Source organism: Ambystoma mexicanum, chromosome 9 (assembly GCF_040938575.1).
Source record: "Ambystoma mexicanum isolate Mex_15411 chromosome 9, UKY_AmexF1_1, whole genome shotgun sequence".
Taxonomy (NCBI): domain Eukaryota; kingdom Metazoa; phylum Chordata; class Amphibia; order Caudata; family Ambystomatidae; genus Ambystoma; species Ambystoma mexicanum.
In genome coordinates this window covers 1,325,693,852-1,325,710,126 of record NC_090931.1, presented here as the reverse complement: position 1 = coordinate 1,325,710,126, position 16,275 = coordinate 1,325,693,852, and the positions used below count along the sequence as shown (strand labels likewise).

The window sequence follows — 16,275 nt, the reverse complement described above, 5'->3', positions numbered from 1 at the left end:
TCACCTCAGAGCCATCACCAGGCGTCCCTTAGCTTAGACAGATGCGCCAAGCCATAAGAACATAAGCGGGGACGGAGGGAGGAGCGAAGAGGAATCTGCGGGAGAAGAATCCATAGAAAGAACATTATGGCAAGTCATTTTTCCTTCAATGGATTGCCTTTCTCCCACAGATTCCTCATCTGAGAGAATCCCCAAGCAGGTTGGACAACGGAGGTGGGCAGAAAGTGCCACAGTAGCAGATTTTCCAGAACTGCCCTACCAAAATGTGCAACTGTCCCGCGGGCAACATCCAGACAATAGTGCCTGGTAAACTCGTGCAAGGACAACCATGTGGCCGCATGACGGATGTCCCTAATGGGAAGTCTTCTATGGAAGGCTGTAGAAGCCCAGACCCCTCTAGTCAAGTGTGCCCCGATCCCAGGAGGAAGCTCCTTGCCTGCAGACTGGTAACATTCTGTGATGCAAAGAATCCAACGAGAGAGGCGGCTTAGTTAGAGCCAGACCCTTGCGGAACAATGAATGGGCCACAAACAGCTGGTTAGATTTTCAGAACTCTGACGTCCTAGCGACTTAAAAGCTCAAAGCTCATTTGGGATCTAAATTGTGGAACCGCTGTTCCTCCTTAGAGTGGTGTGGTGGAGGGTAGAAGACTGGTAAATCTATGGACTGATAAAGGTGGAACTCAGAAACCACTTTCAGGAGAAATCCAGGTCTGACTTGAAGTAAAACTTTTTCCTGAAAAAAACGCAGGAACAGGGGGGGCTTGCCCTCCTCGCTGACATGATCGCAACCAAAAAGTCAGTTTTCAAACACAACAGCCTGCATGGGCTCAAACAGAGCCGTAATCAGGAATGAAAGAACCAGATGGTGGAAACTTATTCAGAAGGCACTTCAGGAATTGGGCCGTGATCGTAACGAAATGATAAATTACTCACCGTAGTGACTAACTTACTCCCAGTCCACAGTCCCCTTCCCTCCATACTGTATGGGCGTCCCTCGATAGGGACTGGAGACCAAACCTTTTTCACCAGAAAAAATCATCTTCCCTTTTAAATTTAAGGCGTGCGTGGGTGCGGCCCTGGGAGCATGCTCTCCCCGGACTACGCCCACCAGCGCCACTGCCTTGCCCCCACAGACACGTTGACAATATTAACATTGCCTAAGGACACCAGTTTTATTAGGGGGGAGGATGGTGGGACGTATGGAGGAAAAGGGACTATGGAATAAGAGTACGTTAGTCACTACGGTGAGTAATTTATAATAACTCTTACGTCCTGTCCCCTTTCCTCCATACTGTATGGGCGATTACAAGTGAATTTAGCCCCCGGGTGGAGAGGTGACCCTCCCTAAGAAAACAAGTTCCTTAACACTACCAAGTTCTTTAATACTGCCTGGCCGAATGCTGCGTCTGACTTGGAGCAGGCATCCAAACAGTAGTGCTTACAAAAGGCTGAAGGAGTGGCCCATGTGGCCGCCCTGCTAATAACCTGCCACGGGACGTGTCTCTAAAATGCGACTGCTGTAGCCTTGGCTCTGACAGCATGGGCGTGCATGTTTGCCGGAAGCGGCTTGTGCTGCTCCTCATATGCCTCCTTAATGGCTGCCACCGTCCATCTTGCTATGGACGCCTGATACCCGACCTTAACCCGCCAAAGGTGATAAATAGAGCCTCAGATTTGCGGAAAGCTCTTGGTCCTGTCCAGATAGAACTTTAGCGCTCTCCTAACATCTAAAAAGTGCATAAACCCGTGAGCATCGTCCTTGGGTTCTGCAAAGAATGTATAGAGTACTATCCCCTCATTTAGGTGGAACGCCAAGACTACCTTAGGATGGAACAAGGGATGAGGTCAGAGTATCACCTTGTCCCTGTGAAAGGTAGTGTATGGCTCAGAAGCCACTAGAGCTTGGATCTCGCTGCCACGACGTGCAGACTTAAGACTCACCAAAAAGGCGGTCTTCATGGTGACCAGCCTGATGTCCGCGGATGCCATAGCCTCAAAAGATTTATGTGCCAAGGCGCCCAACACTATATTGAGGTCCCACACGGGGTGTGGCTTCTTCATGGGTGGGTAGAACCTAGTGAGTCTTGTCAAATGTCTTTTAACCTCCAGATTGGCAGATGAGAAAAGCTCCTCCTCTGAATTCCAGTAGGCTCCGATGGCCACCAGATAGGTGCAGCATGTGTCTATCTGCATTCTCGTACCACAATCCCCCCCCCCCCCCCGCCACCACCCACTGATTCTCGTCATTCATTGGATTCTCAGGAGATTGAAGAGGTTTTGAGCGACCATGATCTTAATCGCCCCGGACTGGGTGAGGGGAACGTGGTACTCCGAGCTCTTGGATCTGTCCATCTGTCCACCTAACCGGTTGCCTCAGAGCCTAGATCTCCTCAACCAGTTGGAAGGTGGGTACTCCACCAGACCCTGCAGTCCCTCAACCTACATGTGTAGCACTTGAGAGGATTGGTTATGATTACTGGGATCTCTCAGAGGAGGTACTTGAGGTGTTACTGACTGCATGCAGACCGTCTACAAGATCTCTGTACACCTGCAGGTGGAGAAGAATTGAAGTGTGGTGCAGAGAATGCGAGACTGACCCCATCTCTTGCCCCACCACTCCAGTGATGGAGTTCCTTCTGTCATTGGCCTCAGCAGGCCTTCAGGGTTACCAAAGTCAAAGGATACTTGGCGCCCTTGTCTGTGTTCCAAAGTTCCCCGGATCAAGGTTCTTACTCTTACGTCCCATCCCCTTTCCTCCATACAGTATGGGTGTCCCTTGCGAAGGACGTGTAACTGAACCTTTTTCACCAGAAAAACCCTTCTTCCCCTTTAAATTTAGAGGCACGCAGGGGTGCGGCCCTAGGAGCATGCACTGCCCTGACTCCGCCCTCCGGCGCCACACCTCAGTCCCCATAGACGCGTCAATAATAGATTTAACATTGCCCAATGACACCAGTTTTATTAGGGGAGAGGCTGGGGGGACTAAGGACTAAGAGTACGTTAGTCACTACGGTGAGTAACTTATAATCACTCTTACGTCCTGTCCCCTTTCCTCCATACTGCATGGGCGATTACAACTGAATGTAGCCCAAGGGTGGAGAGGAGACCCTCCTTAAGCAACAGGTTCCTAAGACCTGCCTGTCCGAAAGCCGCATCTGATCTAGAGCTGGCATCCAAACAGCAGTGCTTGCGGAAAGCCGAAGGGGTGGCCGCCCTGCTTATGACTTGCCAGGGGACATGCCGCTGGAAAGCAGTGGCAGTCGCCTTGGCTCTGACCGCGTGGGCATGCATGTTGGCCGGGGGTGGCTTATGCTGTCCCTCGTGGGCTTCTTTGATGGCCGAGACCATCCACCGGGCTATGGAGGTCTTGGATGCCCGATACCCTGGTCTTGAACCTTCAAAGGTGATGAATAAAGCATCCGACTTGCGGAAGCTCTTCGTCCTGTCCAAGTAGAATTTCAGTGCACATCTGACGTCGAGCCAGTGCACAACTCTCTGCGCCTCATCTTTGGGCTCAGCAAAAAACATGGGCAGCACAATTTCCTCGTTCAGATGGAATGCTGAAGGCACCTAAGGAAGGAACGTTGGGTGCATCCGCAGGATGATCTTATCCTTGTGAAACGTAGTGTATGGCGACCAGCACATGAATTTCGCTGATTCTGCGAGCCGAGGTGAGGCCGACTAACAAGGCCGTCTTAATGGCGACCAGCCTGATGTATGCAGACGCCATTGGTTCAAATGGTTTGTGCGCCAGGGCATCCAAGACTATGTTGAGGTCCCACACAGTATGTGGCTTCTTGATGGGTGGGTAGAGCCTGGCGAGAACTGTCAAATGTTTCTTGACAATCGGGTTGGAGGAGGAAAGGCCCTCCTCCTCTGAGTTTCTGTAAGCCCCGATGGCTGCCAGGTAAGTGCAGCAAGCGTCCACCTGCACGCCGGAATGGGCGAAAAGCGCTGAAAAAGAGCACGTCGTCCAGGGAACATGCCAGAGGGTTAATGCCCTTTGAGTCTGCCCAGTGGCAGAACCTGGTCCACTTGCTCTTATACTGGGCCCTGGTATATTTGCTTTAGAAAGGCTGAGATGTCCTAGCGTGACCTTCTCAGGAACCACGCTATGAGGACTAATTTCTCTGGTGTGGGGTGGATGATCCTGCTGTGCCAGAAGATATGCTGGGCCTGTCGGCAGGCAAATGGGAGGCCTCTCCAAGAGGCTGAGCAGCTCCGAAAACCATGGCCTGGCTGGCCACCATGAAGCTATCAGGATGATGCCGAGGAGGCGAGACACCTTGATCTTGCATATCACCCTGTGAATCAGGGGAGTGGGTGGAAAGGTGTATGCTGTAGTTCCGTCCCACCTGATCTGATCGCCCAGGGAGCCCGGGCCCTGACCCTGCCAGGAGGCTAACAGTTGGCACTTCTTGTTGCCCCGAGAGGCAAAGAGGTTCACCTGAGGGTGGCCCCACTTGTGAAAGGTCTCCTGCAGCACTAGGTCGTTCAACTGCCACTCGTAGTTCTCCGCTCACAGTCTGCTGAGCCGGTCTGCCTCCAGGTTGGATTCCCCCGGCAGGTGGACCGCTGTGAGATATATTTTGTTCTCCAGGGCCCATTCCCACATGCGGACTGCCAGCCTGCACAGTGGAGGGGATCTGGTACCTCCCTGCTTGTTGACATAGAACATGCTGGTCGAGTTGTCTGTCCGAGGACGATTGCCCTCGATAACCAGAAGGAAGGCCCCGAGTGCCAGCCAAATGGCCTTCCGTTCCAGCCAATTGATGTGGTACTCCTGTTCCTGCCGGGGCCAGGTGGCATTGGCATGGACGCAGTGGTTGTCCAGGGAGGCCCCCCAACCTTCGAGAGAGGAGTCTGTGGTGATGGTGACCTGTGGTGTAGGTTGCTGGAAAAGCTTGCCCGCCCGCAGGTTGCAGTCCCTGGACCACCATGTGAGGTCTGAGTGAAGCGACGGAGGATCATTCTCTGATCATCTCTGAATGATGGTCCCGTTCCTGGTTCCAAGATGCTTCAAACTGCAGCTGTATCCTCCTCATCCCGAGTCTCGTGTGGGGGATGGCCAAGAGGACTGCTGCCATGAGACCCAGTAGGTGTTGGTACCACCAGGCCGAGGTACTGAGGAAGTGCGCTGTGGCTCTCTTGAGTGCTGTGATCTTGTCCTCCGAGGGAAAAGCTTTCTAGGAGCACGTGTCCCAAATGAGGCCCAAGGTGGTCAGTGTCTTTGTGGGCTTCAGCTGTGACTTCTTGAGGTTGAGCGAAAAACACAGCTTGTGCAGTGTGTTCATAAGAGTGTGGGAGGTATGGTGCACTGCTTCCGGAGATGTAGCCCTGATGAGCCAGTCGTCCAGGTACGGGTAAATGTGGTGGCCTTGCGACCTGAGGACGGCTGCCACCGTGTTCATCATCCTGGTAAAGACCCTGGAGCCGAGTTGAGGCCGAAAGGGAGCGCCTTGTATTGGAAATGGTAGCCCATAATCCTGAATCGTAGAAAGGAACGATGAGGCTGCCATATTGGGACGTGTAAATATGCGTCCTTCAGATCCATGGAGCCCATCCGGTCTCCCTTGCACAATGTCTCAGCTATCAAAGCTGGCGTAACCATCTTGAATTTTTGTAGAGGTAGGGAGAGCTGAGGGTGGAAAGGTCCAGCACAACACTTAGGCCACCCTAGTTCTTTTTCTGAATGGCGAAAATCCTGGAGTAAAAGCCCAAGCCTCTCTGGGAGGCGGGACTTCTTCCACTGCCTGGCTCTCGACGAGCAACCGGATCTCTGCCAAAAGAGTTGCTGTCCCAACCTGTGGGAGGGGAGGAGGGAGGAGAGGCTGGGATAGGGAGGCGGTACCCCCATGGAGCCTACAGAGAGGATCCAGGGTTCTGTGAAATTCTGGCACCAAAAATGTGCATGGAGAGCAAGCCTGCCCCCCAATGGAGACACGTGGACCTGGAGGGGCGTATTATGCCTTATTAACCACTGAGGCTGCTGCGGTGGAGGAGGACTGGAAAAAGCCCTTACCCCCCCAAACCCCCTTTTTGTTGTTGGCGCCGATGCTGGGTCGGCGAATGGTCAGGCAGCCTGGACCTCTGCTCTTGGAAGGCGCGGAAACCTCTGTACGTACGCCCCTTCTCAGAGCGTTGCTGTGACTGGGTGTACGGTTTGGGTGTGGTCTTTGTAAGAATGGATAAAGACTTGGCTGTTTGAGAGCTGTGTTTCTTTTTGTGGAAGAGGTCACCCCCTTCGAACGGAAGATCCAGTATATGTTCCTGGACTTCTGGGTTGAATTTTGTAGCATAGTGCCAGGCCGTTCTTCTCATGTCCGTGGAAATACAGATGGCACGGACAGAGGTGTCAATGTGGGCCACGGAGGACTCCATGAAGTCCTGCGCCACGATTTTGACCTCTGTCAGAGCCTCTGGTTAATGGCTGCCAGCATGGCATCCGCGTTGGCTTGATGCAGGTGCAAGGACACGTTGGATTACAGCTTCTTCCCGTACACCTCCAAGATCTTCTCCTCCTTGCCTAGCTGTATAGGTACACACGGTCAGCATATGGTGACGTCACCACGTGGTTACGTGACGTCACCATGAAACGCCCAAGTCTGTGCGTGCTGCTGATAATAGCGACCGACCGTGTGTGCTATACAGCCACATGTTTCTCTAACATTAGGTGTTATTCAAGCATTTATCATTTGTTCTTTACGCGAAATACCTATCTGCATTAAAAACCGCACGCACGGGTTTCTATTTATTATGGTGATGTCACGTCACACAACAAGGTGGTGACATCACCATAATGCGCCGCTACATAAAATAGCCATTTTAAGTCCTAAATCACACACAGGAACGGGAAGGAAGAGAACACTTTCTTCTCTACAAACCTACCATTTGTTTTGGTAAGTGTCAGACTACTTCTGGACGTAGGTCCAGCTTTTAACCAATAGGCTCTTGCCTTGCATTACTCCCTTAACCTTAAAATAGTAGATGGAGTTCTTCCATAACAAACTTACTTATAAATCCTTTTTTTAGATCGCTGCACTTAACCAAGCGGGCACCCTCGTGGGATCCAACACCTTTGTGATCACCCCTACATCCACAAGCTGTGTCTACCGTTCAGCATTGGGCTTTTCAGCCCTACTTGAAGGGTAAGGACCTCCTACTTTGTATAAATTACTTACCCTCTCCAGATCCCATACACTCAGACCATGTCTTTCTAACTTTATGCGCAGGATCATCATCAGACGTTGATTAGCACAATCACCTATTGAGATCTACCTCAAACAACTACGTTTGGTGACAATTGAATCCGGGTAAGACAACTAGCCATTACTCTGAGATCCAAAGTACTCAATTTTCTGTTACTCTAAGCCATAAAGCAACTTCAGAAATTAGCTATGGTGTTATCATTGTGACAACCAGCCGTAAATATTAACTCCCACTAGAGACATGGAAAGAGGACAGCAATGGACATTTTAATTAACACGCATATAGATCCATACCCGAGGGTTTCCACCTTAGACTCTAGAACAACTTTTAAAAATAAGGAGAATGGTATGAAGATATTTGGAGATGCTATAGCCATGTATTTCTGGACAACCAGAGAATCAGAAACACCAAGAACCACAATAATGAAAAAATAATTGATTGATATGTTAAAGACAGGATTTTCTGGATATGTTTGATTGCTTTTGTTCCAATATTATGGTACACCATGTTTTAGTACCTGTTACAATTGCATAGGCAGCTACAAAGGAGGTTCTCAGTTTTGACTTAGAGAATACACCCACAATAATACCAAGATTGTATACACTTGAAGAGGTCAGATATTTACTGAATGAATTAAATTATATAAGCACAATTGATGTTGAACGAAATATATGATTTTACAATACCTGCATTGAGGCTACCTGCCTGTTTGACAAAAATAATTATGATTAACTTGGATATTCCCTCCTGAACAAATAACTGTTTTTGGAAACCTTTCTTTAGATATGATTGAAATATTGAATATGCCCCTGAAGAAGAGATGTTTTTTTTCGAAACGCGTTGGGCCAATTTTGAAAAATAAAACTACATATGAAGAATTTAAAGAATAATGTCTTGATGTTCATCTTTGAGAATCACTAATTGGTTGTTTGTTTTAAATCAATATTATTGTCTTCACTAATCGCACTAAGTGTGAACAAAAGTTAATATAAATTGTTTGGCTCACTCGTCTGAGCTTGTGAAAGTGTGCAGGGGACAGGAGTTCCTCTATTAGGAACTTATTCTGTTTGTCAAGGTTAAACATACTCTGTAGTGGTTTCAGATAGGTTTCCGCAAAAACATGGGCACCACACTCAATGCTAACATCTTGTCTCATCTTCTTGAAACAACAAAAGCATCTCAAAGTGGGCCCATATACATGGCATCGCTGCACATGACATCTGCCTTCGAGTGCGTCACTCGTGCGCTCTTATGGCACAAAATGGCAATGTATGGCATCTCTGCCACTATAATCCTGCTTATCTCAATGCTTAAACAAACAGCTATCGTGCGCATCAATTAGGCAGGTGCACTAACAGAACCCATTTCGATGGCCATATGGGTCAAACAGGGTTGTAACCTGGCCTCAACCCTGTTCAACCTATACTTGAGTGATGTGAACGACCTGTGGAACAAATATGACACCTTTCCTGTTAGTTTAGGCAAGCTACGCATTAACTGGATGGCATTTGCCGTCAACTTAATCTTGTTTGGCAAAATGCTCTTTGGCCTCCAACACAAACTGCAGATTGTCATGGCATATGCACACAAAAACAATCTACATCGCAATGCTGAAAAAACAAAGATAGCATTTGTTGGTAGGAAAGAAAATCAAAACCATGAGGTGGATGATGGAAGGGGTTGCAGTAGAAAAAGCCCTTCATATGCGTTATCTTGGTTACAATCTGTGTGACACTTCCCCAGCAAATATGTGGAGGAAATCACTCATTCTCAAGCTTAGACTCCTCCTTTCTTAAATTAAAGTGTTAAATAAAAAAAAACTCTACAAATTCTTCCTCTTTCCAGCAATTGAATTCTTTAATCTAAAAATTGAATCCATTCCATTCTATTCTACTCATTCTTCTTAATCAGTTACAGGGCCAGATATGAAATGAGATTTTGGGCCTTGCTAAATCTTTGCCCAACCCAATCGTCAGACAAGAACTAGAGTTAAACTCTTTAGCTTCCAAATATCACTGGAGACTACTGACAAATTACGCAAAAATGATTAATCCTCCTACAAATTTACTGTATGAAAATCTTGGTCAAATGTTAAGCAAAGTTCCTCCGCAGACTGCTTAAATATCTGAAAAGAATGTTACACAGCCTCACAAAGATTGGCACTGAGGAACAAGAATTGATACTACGACCAGGCAATGTAAAAAAAAAAAAGCTGTATTGCTCGGACTGGACACACACGATTGAGGCTTTAGGTAAAGATCACTTACAACGGGAATATGCTTGCTTTATAGGAAAAAGAGCCACAAGGAGTCTATACTTACAGCTGTTCCCGTTTGACAAAGGTGAGAATCTTGATTTAAAGTTAAATTTGTCCACACCAGAGAGCGCACCAAACACTGGGGGAACAAAATGACTCCCAGGGAGCAGTTATCATGTGTCGCTTTTGCTCGGACGCTAATTCAGTGGAAACACTCCCAACATCTTGTCATCGCTTGTACTTTTTTTGAGTTAGATAGGATTAGGTTTCTCTGTAAAATCTATGTTGGGGATACCAGCTTCTGGGGAAACATCTTATGGATGAGTTGCATGTGGGGCGAAAACATCTCTCTGATAATTTTGCTCACCAACTTTCTCAGGTTAGTCAATAAGGAATTGATGCCAAACGCGTTGGGCAAATACTGATGATGAATTAATATGGACTGTCAATCTTTTGTCGCACGCTTACACTGTGTTATGTTGTAGACCCGGAGTACTTCAGGGGCATACAACTGATCATTCTCTTGCATGTCTTCAAACTATCATTGTTTTGCACCTTGTAGTACGCATATTTTTGACCTCGATATAGACACAAGATGTATTTTAATATGTGTTTTATTTGTTTGTTGAAACTTTTAATAATGTCGTACAAAGAACTATTGGCTAATCTGATTTGCAAGAAATGATGCTTTGCACCAGTGAATTTTGTGTATCTGACAGACCTGGAGTTAAACAACCAACCTTTGTGTATCTGAATCAAGTTTACATTTTTGTTATCATTTGTGCACAAGTCGGTTCCACACTTTCCACGATTGTAGTTTGTGGTTCTCCACTCGGCTGAAAGAAGAATCTTCTAACTTCATATGCAATACATTGTTTCCAGGGCAAAACATTTTCTGTGAATGTGAAAAATGTAAAAATAAGATTTTAACTTAAGTTAACAATCTAACATTCTGTTTTGCAAAGGTTTGTCTTGAATAAACCATATGCAAAGAAAAAAAAGAAAAAGACTTTCTTTGCCATTGCGCCCAACCTTTTACCCTCTCTGTCCGGAAGTAGATTTGAAGTGGATGCTGCAGGTCTGGTGATGATTGTGGCTGCCTGCACAACAAGGCCTTCTGGAAAAGTGTGAGAAGCCAGAAAAGATGGATCTCCTCTTGGTGGCCTGTACTTCCCTGTAAAGTTCAAGTTAACAGGGGCATGGAACAGGGATGCTGCCGCAAAAAGGATATGGGGTCTCAATTGCCAGATTAAGTGGAACGTTATGCTCAATTACAGGAACTTCATCCAAGATGTCTGTCAGCTCATAGCCTTGAACAGGCGCTGAAGGGGACTTTAAACCTAGGGTGTCTACAATGCTTTCCGCAAAGTTCCTGACTTTAGCATGGGTGTGCGTATAAAGCTGACCCTGCTGAAATTCGACCTCTGAAGACGGGTTCAGGCCACTGGCATTGTGTAACCCCTGGACTAACGCCAACAGGTCAGCTTGATTGTCCAAACAAATTGGCAACTCCTGACCCTGTAAATATGGGATCAATGTCCCCTAGCCGGCACTGAAAATTGATTGCATGGATTCAAAGAATCACGACCTGGAGAGCAGACCGAAAGATCTGTCACCGATAGTCCGCGCCAAGGGATTTTCTTTCAACGCAGATGGAACGGCCATCAGCGCCGGTCAAGGCTTGGGTAATACATGGGCATCGCCCCGACGCTCTAGAGAAGGACCAGCTGTCTATGGCTTACGCGCCTTTTTCAGCATCGAGCCCGAAGGCTTCTCTGACGCTGATGGATTGGGCGGCGTGGGGTCGGGAGAACTGAGTGCCGTCGAGGTCTGCTGTTTAGGGGGGGCGGGGAAGGAACACCCCAAGTTTTAAACATTTGCAGCATTGCTTTCTTGAAACGTTCCCACTCTTCTTGAGTGGTTGGCCCAGCCGAGGGCTTTGCTTTCTCCAACGACTAGCTGCACTTGTGTCTGCATCGCTTCTTCTTACGCAAAGACGAGGAAGAGTGGCTTCTCGAGTGTGACTGCTGTTTGGCCGATGTTGTTCCTTCTCCTTTTTGGGGGTGGACCGGACGAGCAACCGCGCCAGAGGATTTGGGGGTGGTCGGCCCACTCATAGAACGATCTCAACTGCATTTTGGAGCACGACACACATCCCTCTGTGTCGTGATCCACACCCAGACACCACAGACAAATGTTGTGCAGGTTGGTCACTGACATTTTGGAATGGCAGTCAGTGCACCTTTTAAAGCCCGAAATCCGGTGAGCGGACATCGCCGGTTGAGTATTTATGAGAGAAAATATGACTATTTAGTCAAAAACAGTGAGTCGAAGACTCAATGCCATGTTCCCGAAGCAGCGGGCAAGCGCTCGGAAAAAGGAACTGAGGTATGGGGCGCAGTGACGCTGTATATATAAGACGCCTGACTTCATGTCCGGAGCCAACGATCGAGCACTGAAAAAGATGGATCAGCGATCGAGTCGAGGTCCACTACACCCCCTGTCGGAAAAGTTTCCGAGCAGCAGAGCTGGATAGGGATATCTACCATTGAAAAAATATTATGTAATGAAATCTGCCCTATTCACCTAATAAACATACACAGATTTAGCAACACGTTTAGATATGAACCGTCAGGAATCCTTTGATGATATTGTGAGGTTTTCTAGTTTTAACACAAAGAACTTCACAGGTAGCAAAGTTAGCCTTCACTAAGGTCCCTTTACTCTACATAGGCAATTAACTGGTCAATTGTGCACTGTGGTATATGTGAAAACCAGTTTCAAATCGGGTGAATCACATCACGCAACTTCTTGGTAAGGAGCTGCCTAGCAATAACGTTTCAGAATTTAGTGAAGCATAGAAAGAAGCTCGCTCGTAATTACTATCGCTACATTGCTACCAAGTTGAGTCTTGCAGTCAAATTTCAAAAGTGTATTTCAAACTGTACCAACTACCCCCAATGGTGAAACAGGGAATACAGCCTGGATGTCTGGGTTTGCAACCTCTGATTGCCCTCATAAATGGTCATGACAGCCTCCCAAAAGAACTGCAATCAAGGGCAAGGCACCAAATCTAGAAAAAAAGCAGTCATACAACTCCACATGCTTTCCAGCATTGGTGTGAAATATTCAAATCCATGCTGTACCAATTTTGTATCTGCTTGTATATATATGCTTCATTTAATGTTTTTGCCACGTTGAGATGCAGTCAAATAAAAAAAATAGGATAATATATAGGTCTTTATTTTGTGTGGCAGTGGTCATGCAGCCCTCAATTTGCATGCAGAAAATGCTATCACAATATGTGGCAGAATACAGAGTGGCCTTGCTCCCCAACACACAAATTGTCAAAGCAGTAATACCCAAGGTTGAAGGATGGGCTTGCTCCAAGGAGACAGAATTGAAAACATACAAGGCACAGAACTGAAAGCAGACGCATGTCCAGGGTGAACTGAGGTTTTGAAAGATAAAAATAAATAAATCACAGATTTGCTTCCTTGCATGCCTCTTGCTCAATAACGTGTATCCTAAAGAGTATGCAGCACGATTATTGGTGGTTTGACAAATGACCACCTACATTCAATTTGTCTGGAAAATCCAGAATAATCTTCATCTGTAATTCCCGTTTAAACCATTAAAACAAACATGCTGTAAAACTAATGAAAACGTAGAGGCTCGCAAGTGCTGCTTTTACTTCATCCAAAACCCCACATATGTGTATAACAAACATGCACTATTGAGAAAATTAGAACAAAAAAAACCTTATGGTGAGCTCAATATATAAAATGAATTCATCCATAATCCCGGCAGCATTAAAAATCTCAATTATACGTTCTACAAAGAAAAATACAGTGCAAAGAGAATAGGGGGGCACTTACGTGTAACTTTGAAGGCAGAATCCCACACAAAAATAAAAAAGCAAAGAGTTAAGGTGAAGTGTGAAGCATTTTACCTAGAAAGACCTAGCAACAAAAACACACCCCTAAGAACAAAATGTTTAGTCTGGCTCTGTGTTTGAGTGAACACCATAGAAACACCTCAGCACTTTAAAGCAGACATCGAAGCCCAGGTATGTTAGACAGTACCCTGATGAACACTTGAGGCACAAAATGGCTGCCAGTGAAAATTCTATGTGTTCTATTGAAACATGTAAAAAGTGTCAAATTGGAGTGTGGATAAATGTTGCTCATGTGTTCAGGGCACATGTGAAATTTCCCAGGACTGGCCCAGGTGTCTAAATACATTTAAGTGGTAAGTTTGACACATTACTCACATACACTGAGCAATGGAGATGTAAGGCAAACAGATGAAAACTGGTGTGTACCTCTTTATGGGAGTCCTTGTGAGCTTCCAAGGTTTTCATGATCGTCAGCTCTGCATAATTTTTAAACCTTGCTGGCTGGTTCTTCAGAATTTCACGTAGTACCCGTAAAGCCAATGCTCGGATGGAATACTAGGCCAGAAAGAAAGATAATTATTTGTCGGACCATACTATTAAAGTCAAAACACAAATGGGTTCTTTTTCTGACATGGACCATCCAAACATAGTGTCTGTGTAGTAAGACAGTAGTTGATGATTACATTATTTAGAGCGCAGAGGAGGCTTGGCTTCAAATCGACCAGCAACAAAGTGGATAGGTGACTTTTCAATGTTTACATTCACCCTTATACAAATTGCTACACCCAAAGGTCAAGTTTGCAAAAGGTTTTCTTTAAAAGACAGTCAAACTGAAGCATGTATTGTATGCAGTTCCAACAAGGCATGTGCAGCTAAAAAATGTAAACTTCTAAGATTGTGCATTGTAAATTAAAAAAAAATTGGAACAAAATCCTAACTCAAAGTAACCCATATTCAGGAATGCACTTGGCTCTGTATCACAAGCAAAAGCCTGGGTAAGATGTCTAATGCATCTATGCATAAGTAGAAGAATATATGTGCAGTAGGGCTGGGCATGCACTTCTTGTGGTTACAAACTCTTTACTTTTAGGGTTAGTGCTGTGCAAAATGAAAGGCACACTGAGCCCAGTGTACTTACTGATTCAAGCTTAGAGGCCTTTTATCGCAGACACTTTTTTAAAATATAAAAGTCATTTGTCATTTTCAGGTCCCATAAGGGAATCCAAACAGTAATGCTTAACAAACGTGTGCCGAGATACCCACATTGCAGCCTAGCAGATTTCCAGGACAGGCACACCCACCTGCAGGGGAAAGGTGGCAGCCACTTCTCTGGTATATTGCGCCCCGAGACCCTCAGGGGCATGCTAGTCAGCTAGATCGTAGCATTCTGAGATGCAGAGAATACTCCACCTTGACAGGATCTGTTTGGTGACAGTCTAGCCAGCACAAGCCCCAGTGTAAGCCAGGAAAAGCTGGTCATCATTCCTAGTCTTTCTAGTACAAGAGACGTAGAACTTCAGGGCTTGCACCGGGTCCAGGCGGTGGAATCGTTCCTCTGCCTTGGAGGGGTAAGGGGAGAAAAAAAAACACAGAAAGATAGATCTTCTGAAAGATGGAAATCCGAGACAACTTTCGTCAGAAATGAGGGCCTCACTCCCAAAGTCATCTTCCTTGTGGAAAAAAACAAATAGGGAAGTAAAACATAGAACGCATGGAGCTCACTCAGCGGTCTCTCGAAACTGATGGCAATCAGGGAAATCACCATAAGGGTGAGTAATTAATAGGACAGGAATGAAGAGGGTCAAACGGAGCACCCGCAAGAAATGTCAAAACTAAATTCAAATCCCACACCAGAACCAAACTGTCTGGCAGCAAACTGGTTACGCAAACCCTGCAAGAACTGCATAACAGTGGTGATTGTGAAGAACGAGCGGTGTACTGTGGACCTCTTGCAAACTGAAATAGCGGCAAGGTAACCCGTCACAGTGCCAATCTGCAGGCCCACTTGTGCCAAGGATAGCAGAAAATCCAACACAGAGGATAGCGGTCAGAATAAAGGATCCATATCCCTCTCCTGGCACCAAATTGAAAATGTACACCAGCTGCAGACATAGATGGATTTCGTAGGGGGCGTCCCAGATGTAAGGAGCATATGGACGGCGTCGAAACACATCCCACACCTTGCATCGCAGCCTATCAGTATCTAAGCATGAAGGTTCAGTCAGAGGACAACCCACTTTCTACTGGGAGAGGAAGTCGTTTCTCCTCAGAAGGTATCATGGAGGGCAGATGGCCATGTCCAGCAACTCAGTCCCAGTCCGAAGCAATAAGGAACAACGTGGTCCTGAACAGGCTCAATCTCCTGAGAACCAAGGAATAACAGGAATCAGCGGGAACACAAAGTCCACTCAATCGTCAGTGCGTCCACCAGAGCTTTGTGATGAGGTCATTCCGTGGCGCAGAACCATCTGCACTTCCAGTTGACATTGGAACTGAAGAGGTTCACTTGAGAGAGTCCCCCAAAAGGAGAAGATCGCCTTGAAGAATTCCAAGCAGAGCTCCCATTCATGGGAGGTCGACGTCTATTTGCTGAAGGCATCCGCTGTGATATTCTCTTTTCCGGCCATACGGACTGCCGTCAGAGAGACACCGAAGCGAGAGGCAGTCTACTGCAGACTAGCTTGAAGCAGCACATCTATTTGGAATCTCTCCTGCTGAAACTCTGCAGGGGCTTTAAACTGATGGAGAAATTAACAGCCCACATAAAAAGGAAAATGGTACAGTTTTCTTGCACCTGCACTTCGTTTTTTGACTTTGTGCAGGACAGGGAACAGAGATTCTTTTGCCCATAAACCCTGAGACATTTGCTGCAGTGTTGAATACCTATGGGAAGAGTGTTACTGAAGCAG

At 46.5% G+C, this 16,275-nt stretch overlaps 1 protein-coding gene across 35 annotated transcripts in view; it reads right to left on the bottom strand.

The window, feature by feature from the left end:
• The window catches only part of CLASP1 (cytoplasmic linker associated protein 1), a 2,584,612-nt gene that overhangs the window by 323,676 nt on the left and 2,244,661 nt on the right, over nt 1–16,275 (bottom strand). For all 35 annotated transcript variants that reach the window (XM_069616701.1, XM_069616702.1, XM_069616704.1 and 32 more), the window contains one exon: nt 13,793–13,921. In XM_069616701.1, coding sequence (XP_069472802.1) covers nt 13,793–13,921 — 129 coding nt within the window. The remainder of the gene's footprint in view (nt 1–13,792; nt 13,922–16,275) is intronic.